Source organism: Chaetura pelagica, unplaced genomic scaffold (assembly GCF_000747805.2).
Source record: "Chaetura pelagica isolate M959 unplaced genomic scaffold, ChaPel_1.0 scaffold45, whole genome shotgun sequence".
Lineage (NCBI taxonomy): Eukaryota > Metazoa > Chordata > Aves > Apodiformes > Apodidae > Chaetura > Chaetura pelagica.
The window spans coordinates 5161402-5172706 of record NW_009953217.1 but is presented as its reverse complement, the minus strand read 5'-3'; the positions used below and the strand labels follow the sequence as shown (position 1 = coordinate 5172706).

At 38.8% G+C, this 11305-nt stretch overlaps 2 protein-coding genes across 2 annotated transcripts in view; both read right to left on the bottom strand.

The window, feature by feature from the left end:
* The window catches only part of PPIL2 (peptidylprolyl isomerase (cyclophilin)-like 2), a 72594-nt gene extending 70507 nt beyond the window's left edge, over nt 1-2087 (bottom strand). The window contains exon 1 of the mRNA XM_009997705.1: nt 2083-2087. Within this exon, the coding sequence (XP_009996007.1) occupies nt 2083-2087 (5 nt within the window). The remainder of the gene's footprint in view (nt 1-2082) is intronic.
* Nucleotides 2088-2966: 879 nt separating this feature from the next.
* The window catches only part of LOC104388786 (protein HIRA), a 30336-nt gene continuing 21997 nt past the window's right edge, over nt 2967-11305 (bottom strand). Inside the window, exons 19-25 of the mRNA XM_009997704.1 lie at nt 11003-11164; nt 10194-10252; nt 9089-9194; nt 6983-7105; nt 5618-5781; nt 3519-3607; nt 2967-3102 (exon numbers count right to left, since the gene is read on the bottom strand). Coding sequence (XP_009996006.1) covers nt 2986-3102; nt 3519-3607; nt 5618-5781; nt 6983-7105; nt 9089-9194; nt 10194-10252; nt 11003-11164 — 820 coding nt within the window. The 3' untranslated portion in view covers nt 2967-2985. The remainder of the gene's footprint in view (nt 3103-3518; nt 3608-5617; nt 5782-6982; nt 7106-9088; nt 9195-10193; nt 10253-11002; nt 11165-11305) is intronic.

Here is an 11305-nt window from a genome sequence, read left to right as displayed (position 1 = left end):
GGGCCCTGAGGCGGTTTTGGCAGGGGTTCTCTGCCCAGGTCACCTAGAGAGAACGATCCCCCTGCGACCTTCTCCTTTTCCCTGTCCAAACATTAATTAATAAAAGCTCCTTGGTTATTCAGAACAAGCTGCTTCCACTCCCACACTGAAGCCCTAATTTATTTTGATAATGTGGCCTTAAACTGAGTGTTCATAGCCCTTCTCTGAAAAGAAGGTGCTGAATGTAAGTGAAAAATGCTAAAATACCCAATTTAACAAAAAAAATTATTTGTTGCATCGAAGTTAAAATCTTAATACTCATGGTCTGTTGGGCAGTGACAGAACCTCCCAAGACAAAATGGGTAGAAAACCCTACGTAGTGTCTAATGCAGAAATAACTCTTCAGAGAAAGCATTTCAGTATCTCTTCAAACACTGACAAAGAAGAACTTACTTTCCCTTAGCTAAGTACCTCTAAATCCTGTTAAACTGCATTCATTACAAGACTGGTATGAACAGCACAAGGCTGAACAGAGGATAGAGGGAACCCAAACATCTTGCTTTTTGGCAGGAGGAAACAGCCACCTGCCTCAGAGCCTTCACTTACCAAAGCCTTCAAAAACTATCTGTGCTTGTTGGTTCTTTCTGCATTAAACCAATAATGTGGCAGCTGCCTACACAGCACATCTGGGAGTCAAAATCCATGGAAGTTGATAGCCAGACTCCCCCTGACTGCACCAGGCCTTGGGCTGGACCCACCCATTCCCCAGAGCCCGATGTGTGGGTCCAATTTAAATAATTTCAGTGGGTTTCTGACCTGCACACATGAGCACAAACTGAAGGGGTTGCAGATATCCCTGCTCACTGCAGGGGGGTGGGATTAGATGAACTTTAAAGATCCAACTCTGACCATTCTATGGCTCTAGGAGGAACACAATGGCTGTTCCCATGAGCTTACACTGATTGCCAATAGCATATGAATCATTCACAGCCCCACAACTGGTCATCACAGTGCTATTAAACTTTGGATTAGAGGTCAGGGGAACTTGGATAGCTCTCCTTATCACCTTCGTTCTCCCCACCAAGCAGAGTCAAGCTGTGCCACCACTACATTTCCCCTTGCTTGTTGAAAACCCTCTGATGCCATTCTGGAGAGTCACTGCTAAGTCAGTTGTTTTTATTTCTCTTCAAGACAATTCCATGTGCACATGAGTTTGCTGTACAAAGAAGTAGCCCGGTGTCTGGCAGCTCTGGCAGTTGAATACAGGATCCCACATTTGGAGGGTTTTGTTGCCTTAAAGAACACATGCCTCCCACTAGGATCCCAACACCCATGTAGATGCAGAGCTGCCTCACTGAAGAGGGTCAGTTCCCTTCAGCCAAAGCCCACAGTAGCACAGCTAGTCCTCCTGGGTGAGGGATATTGTTTGTTTCTGGTGGAAGCTTATGGGAGAAACTGCCCTTTTACAAAAGTTTACATACACTCACTCATTTCAAGACTAATTTTCTTACTCAAAAACATCTCCAAGTAAGGCAGTAAATTGAGGCACACCCGAGTAGTTAGGACCTGGAAAGAACCAACACATACACTTGCTTCCTTCCCAGCACCAAGCACACTCTGGGGAAGAAAAGTTGATTCATTTGGTTTCAGTGGAATTCCAAAACCCCTTCAGAAGTGAACTGCTGGCAGCAGACCAGCACACTATTTTGCTATTATGAAATGCCACACAAGAAACAGGGACATTGCTGCATGAGCTCACTTCTGTAGCAGCACTGACCACTTTTGGCAAGGGAGCAGGGGAGCCCATTTTGCTTCATGTTACCAGAGATAATTCAGCACTTCCACACAGCTCCTGCTCCCTCAGCTGAGATGTGGCTCCAAGCAAAAAAGTAGGGAAATCACAAGTACTTGTCTGATCATAATTCAGAGGAAAGATCACCCAGATGGTAGAATTTATTTCCAAACATGATAACATGATTCAGCCTGGGTTGACATTTGTGGAAATGCCTGTGCCCTTTGTAATAATACAAGACCATGTTTTTGCTTTTTGTTTTTTAAACCAATGCAATGTTCATTTATTTTTGTACTTACAAAAAGAGTTACCCCATTGTATCCCTCCCCCTCCCCCCAAAATGTCTTTTACAAACATTTAAAAATTAAAAACCAAATGATGACAGGTTAATTTGGTAGAATTATTTTTGAAACATAACTTTTGTATTAGAGTTAAACTTCCTACAAGTTGACTTTTTAGATAGCCTGATTATTGGCCAAATAAAATTCCATATTACAAGTTAGCAAATTCTAGTACAAAAATAGTCCATGTGTTAGAACAGCCTCTTATTATTATTATATTCACAGGAAAGAGTCTATTGGCTGCATAATACCTTAATATTTATGAAATTTTATTTTGTGGCTCATTCATCTAATTTAATATAGTGTTGAGCCTAAATAAATCCTCAGGCAAAAAACCCTAAACAGGGTTAAATATGCTGTTCAGTGTACTCTGAAGCACTGTGCTTTTCACAGGACATCCAAGAAACCTCACAACAGTTCTCAGCTAGATTTGATACCAAAATGAGATCCAGATCCAAATGGACCCCCCTGAAGTACATATCCACGACTTCCCATAGAACCAGAGGCCACAGCTTCGATGGCTGAGTTTCACTTGGGAAACGGTCTAGCTCATCCACTCATTTTCAGAAATCCACTTGTGAGCTTTAAAAACTAGAGCAGGTCACTCTGAAGCATGTGGGACCCTTCTGGCACTGCCCTCCTCAGGAGTGTCCCTGCTGACCAGGCTTTCTCTTCTCTCCTCTCTCTGGTTAATGCTGTCCAGCAGTTTCTCTCAGACCAGGCCCCGCAGGGAAAATCTGGGGACATGCTACTTGTCTCTCAAGATGTCTAGCTGCTCTTGATATTCTGTGAAAAGCCTCTGGAAGCGGAGGTTCTGTCCAATAACAGGAAGAAGCTCTTTCAATAGCCCCGCAGGGAAAATCTGGGGACATGCTACTTGTCTCTCAAGATGTCTAGCTGCTCTTGATATTCTGTGAAAAGCCTCTGGAAGCGGAGGTTCTGTCCAATAACAGGAAGAAGCTCTTTCAATAGTTCTCTCTTTCGTAAACCCTGCACAAAAAAACACAAAAGCACCCTCAGAATATATTACTTGATATCATGAATTTAGTCCATAGACCTTTTTAAGATTCATGCCTTTTTTTTCCTGCCTGGAGAGAGCTGTGTATTTTATGTTCTTACTCTGTTTACACAACTCCAGAATAAAACTGTCTTTACATTTATATACACTCATGAAGCTGGTGCAGCCTCTGCAGTTGCAGACTCCAGACATGCTCTGAGAAGGGAGGACATTTCCCTGGCATGTCACTATTTCAGTTGCTGTCAGAAGAACGTGGAGAGCTGAACACACAATTCTGCAGAGTATGGAAAGGGCTCCAGGGTCAGCAAAAATAATCTGTGATTGTTTTTTTTGCCAACAAGTTTAATCATATTTTAAGTTCTTTTGTCTCTCTATGTTCAGGACTTACCATAACTGTTGATTCCCACTGACTTCCAGCTGAGTAATGGACTGGACCCAGTAAATCCTTGCATAATTCTCGCAAACGATATTCAAACCCTGAATATTATCAGAAAATAAAATCACATGCATAAGCATTTCACTATATAAACACTCCACAAGCTAACTGATAACATTCAGGAAAGAGTTACAAGAATCTAGAATACAACAAAGCCCAAAACATTGATTTCTGAAAACGTCTATTATTCTCTTAACAGCAAAACTTTGGAAAGATGATTTGTAAGGGATTTATTTTAGAGTTTCAAAGGGCTTTATTTTAAAAGTTCTCAAAACCAAAACTGCTACTAAAGATCTACCACAGGGAAAAAAACTGAAGTAGTTACTCAAGTTTAAGAGTTGCCCTCCCCTCTTACTCCCACCTCCCACATAAATATACCAGATTTCAAAAGAACAAAACAAAAAACATTGGAAAAACTAAGACTTCAACAGCCAGAAAACTATTACAAAAGAGATATCACAAGAGTTGGAAAGTCACAAGATGAAAACCAGTGAAGGGGAAAAGTTGTTAAGTTGCATTTAGTGGCAATATATGAATTGGGAAAAATGGAGCCAGTAGTGGGAAAAAAAAAATAAAAATCAGACATTCTTGTGAAACATTATAATATGACTAAACTATAAGAGATCTCTCAAAACCTTAGCAAAAAAGCTTATAACAAAATTAAATTGGATCCAATTGATCTGTATGCATGTTCAAAAAATAAAATAAAAACTTTAATAAAACCATACAATTTTCAGGGCAGGGTTATTCACTGAAAAAAATCAGAGGGGTGAATTCCCTTGCAAGTAACAAAGTAATCCATTCAAGAATAACTTGCCAACCAAGTTATAACGGATTAAATACTTTTAATGGATTAGAATTGATTAAACATTGAAACCATCACAGGAGAAAAGGGTCAATAATAGTATATACAGTTTTCAAAATTTAGCAGACCTAGAAAACTAGTGAAGCATGGCAAAGCAGAATGTGCAGTGACATCCAGTGCAGGCACACGCACAAGGCAGTGACACTGGCACAGTGCAAGATGAACCCTGCACACACAACACAGGTGTCCTCAATTAGTAAAGACTTTTAAAAGTATAACTGTCTCTTTAACATATGAACTAAGCTAAACATTTTAATCTCAACTGGGGAAGGACAGAGAGAATCACATACAGTTCATGAAACTCTCTTGTTAAATAAGGTTGAGGTCAAAAGGTATGAATTAATGAGCTTAATTTTAATTCTGCCAACTACTGCCAGGTGGCCTAACACAAACCATTTACATTTTGCTTCCCTCTGTGTAAAATGATTATGCATGGTGAGGAATAAGGCTGAATTAATACAATGTGTCCTGTACTAAATTTGGAAAGAAGACAGGCAGAGATACAGCAAAAGTCTTTAGCATCCAAGAAGCATGAAGTCAGCCTTATTTCACCTAATGGTAAAGAGATACTGTGTATTCAAATATAAAATAATCACAAGCACCCTTTCCTGTGGTTTCTTGCCTCACAGAATTTAACCTGTGGAGCCCACCAGTACAGGCTTTTCAAATTTTGGAATGTAAAAAAAAGTATAAAGTAAGACAAGCACATTCCCTGTAGTTTTATGTGCTCTGGCTCAAAGTGTCAGAGGCCAAGATTCTTCCATTCCCATCAGGCAGTAACTGTCAGTTGGCTGAGGAATTTTACAAGGTGTTGCTGGTTCCTCTGAAAGATCTGTAGCTGCTGCCAAGTACCTATGATATGCCTGACAGACCACTAGGCTGTTTTAGAATGCAATTCCTGTCCAGAGACAGCACAGTTTCCCCAGCCCATGATCTGTACACAGATTCCTCAGTACTGAGCACTATGAGAAGCAAATGCTCTTCAGCAGCTTGTTTTGGTTTTAAGTAAACACTGAGTCCAGAAGCCAAGCACTGAAAGGAGAACATTAAAGTGTAATCATAAATAGACATGACATGAATAAGCCAAGCACTGAAAGGAGAACATTAAAGTGACATGACATGAACAGAGTGTTTCTTAAAAACCCATCAGAGCTGCAAAGAAGTAACAGAGGGTAGCAGGTCTCACCTTCATTGACTAGGTACCGTGCATAGATAAGGAGCCAGTGGCGATATTCGTGACTGGACTGTAACGTAAGTGCTGCAGCAATCTGGCTCTCCAGGTATGCAAGAGTTGTTTCTTGTTGCACTAAATGAGGCATGGAGAACAATCTTGCAGCTTGCCTTCCTGAACTACAAAACCAAAGAAAAATGAACGTGCCAGCCACAGAATCACATGCTAGTTTAACAAGTAAGGTTTTTTTTTGTAGCAGAAGTTCGTCTACACTTCTTTTCCAGAGGCACCTAGTGCTTCCAGAGTTCAGGCTTTTAATGACAAAGGCAGCATTTCATAGCAAACTGCCTTCCCCTCCTCTGGGCCAAGATTTATAACTATCAAGGTCCCTGGAGGGTTTTCTGCCTCCTGTTATTTTTCCTCTTTCATTCATCTTCTCCTGTAAAACACATCCTTTCCAGTGACCAAGTGCTCCTAAATGTTTATAAGAAACTCGACTGCCTTTACTTTTTGCCCCTCCCAGGTGAAAGTCATGAAACAAACACAAGATATAATGTTAGCCTAAAGCATTTAAAGGCTTTCTTGCAGATAAATGTATTGTTATAAGAAGGTTAATTTGAAAAAAGTAGCCAATTATTTCCATTTTGAAAAAAAAAATCTTAATTTTTCAGTCTGATATTTTATCTCAAAAAGAGTGCTGTTTGTTTGGATTTCAAATATACTTCCCAATTAATTTCCCTCCCATGAGAACAGCAATAAAATAATACAATTCTATACAGTTTTTCTCACCAAAAAATTAAACTCAGATGAAGGTCAGACATAACAGAGAAAACTGCCTGGGAAATCTAATTCAAAGCCAGGTGAGGATGGGCTATTAAATTATCTACAGGAGTCTGCTGTGGCTCACAAAATTCCCTGGTGATATTTGCAGATGTTAAAATTATGCATTAGATGACTAATCACTCAGCTTTCTCAAAGACTTCATTAAATGGATTCCCTGAGGACAACTGAACTACTCAAAATGTGTAGGCCTACTCCAAAGCTGGTAAACTAAAACTTACAAATGTAAAATGTAAGAAAGTCAGTTTAGCTAATCAAAATATTACATGTACAGAATCGTTAAATACTTCATCCAGCCAAGAAAGAGCCTCTAAATGATTAAAGTTCAGAGCACGCTTTCCTTCCTCTCAACTCCAAAATAAAATTAAGATACAGACTATTTATGTGCAGAGGTTTAAAAAACCCCACATTCTATGAGCTACTGATAATTTTTGGAGCCATTAGCATCTTAAGAATTAACTCACTGATTGAAGAACATGAATAAACAACAGGGGAAACAAAGACAAACATGCTGATCAAATGAAGAAAGTAGGTACGTACTTCGATGTTCGTCCCTGTATCACAGCTAAGGGCCCAGAACACAGCATGGCTTCTTGGGATGGTAAACTATTCCTGAAGTCTGCACATTGTGCTAGAGAGTCCTGTTTGTCAGAAACAAGATTCCTGAAAACAAACAAACAAACACAAAAGAGATTTGAGGAAAGTAAGGAGTGATATTAAGGGATCTCGTTTTGTTCTGCCTCGATGTTCGTCCCTGTATCACAGCTAAGGGCCCAGAACACAGCATGGCTTCTTGGGATGGTAAACTATTCCTGAAGTCTGCACATTGTGCTAGAGAGTCCTGTTTGTCAGAAACAAGATTCCTGAAAACAAACAAACAAACACAAAAGAGATTTGAGGAAAGTAAGGAGTGATATTAAGGGATCTCGTTTTGTTCTGCCTTGAAGCCTGACTTGTATTTAACAGATAACAACAAAAAAAAACTCACCAAGATGCTCAGCAATTTCACAGACCCCAACTGTTTCCACTCCATGTCCAAATTACACTTGTGCTGTCACAGAAATGTCCCTCCCACCCCTAAAGTTCATAACATGAATCGTATAATACAATTTAGCATTAGTTTTGAAGGAAATGACCTTGCTATTTGTCATTTTACCTCTAGTAAGAAGTCATGCCCCAGAAAGAAGACTGGAGTGAGCACAGGTCATGACTTTCTCATTGAGAACTTGATTTTACCTCATGTCAGGTCCCCCCACCCACCAGAAAAGTCATCTCAGATCACACATGTTGTCCATCTCTCCCATACATTGCAACTACTCCTTCATATGGAGGGAGCTGACAGTTACAGCTGGCATTTCCACACCAAATCAAGGATATCACTTTCACTGTTTTGAGATGCCAAGGGAATCAGTGGCTCTATGTTTAGACCTCCAGACAGCTCAGAGGTAAAATGACACAAATATTTAAAATACCCTTTTCTGCTTTATCATGGTTAAATTTGTATGATGACTCTGGGGATTGCTCTCTCATCTATTTCAAAAGCTGTGGTACAAACTAAGAAATGACAGCAAATCCAGAACTGTGGCTGAGAGCCTGTTCTCTGCTCCTTACTGACTAGGAATCTTTCTGAATAATTGCTCAGTTTATCTAAAGAACAAACAAGGTGTTTTTTTTATTCTCCAAAGGATCCACATCAAGTAGTTGAGTAGTAACAATTATTGTAGGGAGGAATTAAGACAACAAGCCCTTTCATTAAGCATACTCATTACACTAAGTACCACAATTATATTAAGACTGCAACATGTTTTCTCCTCCTAAAAATACAACAAAGAATCTGTTTTGGAAAGACACTATACATAATTTAACCATGGAAATTTTTTCTTCTGGGAACTTATGCCTTGAGAGAAGTAATAGAATCTGTGGAGAATGCCTATCTGATATCCACTAAGGCACAGACTACTATAAAGCCTTTCCTTGTGTTTAGGACATCAGTAATGACTCTTCCATAGGAATTCTCCAAGGTATAATTATTTCTTCCTTCCTCCCCTACCTGACTTACTATCTTGATTTAACTTTTACATCTCGCACACAAAGAGCTCTCTTCAAACTTGACTGAATATCAGTTCCAAAGGAATACTAAGGAGTGATGGGCACTGACAAGTTCAGGCACACAGACATTCAGAATTGGAGAGCATGTCTTATTTTTTTCTGGAAACTGGGCAAAATAATTTTAACATATCTGAAGTCCCAACAAACCCCTGAAAATGGAGTTGACAGATTTTCTAGAACTGCATTATTTTACGTAAAAAGTTAATGGTAAGGCTAGATTATCTTTAATCATTGCCAACTGCTTGACAGATTCAACTGATGTACACAGGTGTATGTTAAGAAATAAGGGTATGTGCTGTGCAGAAAAGTGATGAAGTAAAACTGTAGTTTGACTTTTTAATTTTTTAAATTTTAAACATAATAAATCATAAGAATATACTAGAGCAAAGCCTAGACATGCAATAGTGAACCAAAGCAAAACTAAGCCTGCTGTGTGATCCTTCTCAGACCAATCTTCAAAATATGGAGTGAAGCAGTAAAGCAGAATACACATCAGTTCAGAGAAATTGCAAAAGCAGGAAATAATAGATAACTTACCATGTAGAAAGAGAAGGATTAAAACAGTATGCCTTCCCATCAGACATGCTCATTACAGGTATGCCATGCTGAGTCAGCAAGATCTGAGAGACAGTTGCATCACTTCCTACAAGTCAAGGCAGACCAAAGTATTTCTTTGCATAACATTCATAATGGTAAAAAAATACTGTCCCCCATTAATTCTCAGTAATGGCAACCAACAGAAGGAGGTTCACTAAATATTTTTCTCCAGCACTGAAAGGAAGGTCAAGACACCAGACAATGATTGTAAGAACCAGCCTCAGTGCAGTAGTATTAAAATAACTTTTGTAAAACACATTAGCAGTCTTGATGCTGCAATTTATACAGAACATTGTCTTAACTGGAAATATTCTCCATATCTAGGGGCAATCTTCAGCAATTCTGCCATGTCTTCCATAGCTCAAGAAGCCTTTATCTTTCTGTTTCCCACTAAGTTAAAATTCTAAAAACCAGCATATTCAGAAAAGTGTGCTCTCCAAGGACATAGTACATGTGGGATGGCCGGAGTCTCATTTCCCAGCACAACCCAGGGTTTATGCATTTAACTTCTTACAAAGACATTTGCAAACTGCCTGTACAACTACTTCTCTAGGTAGTTTTGATTAGTGCTGTATGGATTAAAGTTAAAATAGAAGCCAATATGCTCTGAGACACTGCTTTTTTGATTATTTGTTTTGTGCAGACATTGCCTATGCTAGAAAATTAAGATTTTGAAGCAACAAATTTGAGACAATCAACTGTTGTTTATCATAGAGATAATATAAATGTAAAGTGCACAGAAAGAAATTGCATAATAGCAGATTTAAATATTTTGTTTGTGATCTTCACAACACTGAATCTTCACATTCAGAAGCAAGCCAGAATATAATAAGCTACAGAATCTTGTACAAGTCTGTTAACTGCTAATATTCTCATCTCAGTTATTTCTACTGTATTTCAACACTTCCAATGACTTCCCTTTATTACACAATAACAAAGTAAAATGATTTGGTTAGGCTTTTCAGGTTTCATAAAATTCCAGCACACTCATAAATGGCATTAAATAGCACAGTTGGACTCAAAGGCTAGTGACTCTTTTTATTACCTGAAAATATTGTTTGCAAAGACTCATCTCTAACAATGACTGTCTGCTTGTGAACATTCCTGAAAAAAGACAAAAGGATAAGTCTGCAGCTTGAAAACAACTGAGAGCTCAAAAATCATTTAACAAATGCACTTCTTCTATATTCATGACAAAGTGGGGTTTTTTGGGGGAGTTTGGTTTGACATTTTGACATTTGATTTTGACATTTTCTTCATTGGTTCAAGAAAATTATTTTGGCAAACTCAAATCCCTTATGGAAAGACAAAAGTTAATAGCAGAGAACAACTTTTATGGCTCTTAGTCAGGAAACCTCATTACAGCCCTGTAAACACTAAGGATCCAAACGACTCCTCTAGGAGCTCTAACTTGCATGAAACATGAGATTAAATTCAACAACTGTAAACAAGTAGTGCAGTTTTTATTTTTGTATCTCAAAGATGGTTAGAGTACTTCCAACTCAGAAACTCATGCTTTATTGGCCAAGTATAATGGAAGTTGGAAATACCCCTATTTCTCCTTTTTACTCCCTCAATCCATTCCATCCATGACGCAAGTCTATCTTAGGGAGTTTGTTTAAACTAGTAAATTCTAGCAGATCATCTATCTTCCTTCTAGATAAACTTCAACATTATGGACCTCCCTAGAATAAAAAGAAACAGGATTCACATCCTGCTCAATTAACTGTTCATATTACATAAAAAAATGGAGTTGTGATCAGACCTTACCTGTTTTAAGCCTCATTTTCAACTGAACACAGTTACCTATGAACACTAGCCTAGGCAGCTGCTGCAGCCTCACGTGGTACTTACCAAACAGAGAGTGTAGCAGCAGTGGTAAGAGCCATGATGTAAGAACCTGTGCAATGTAGGGTGGAAATGGGTGTCTTCAATACTATAGGGGGAAGAAGGCGACGACCACAAGCTGAAAATACTGACAATGTTCGTTTCTCACAGGCCACACTGACAATCTCACTAAAAAACCAAAACAAAACCAGAAAGAAAAGAAAACTGAGATCAAAGAGAAACACTTGGTTTGTTAAATGCAAGCAGCATAAAATAAATTTGAGCGAATTCCCCAAAGGCAACTATTACAGCTTTTAAAAAAACTCCTGG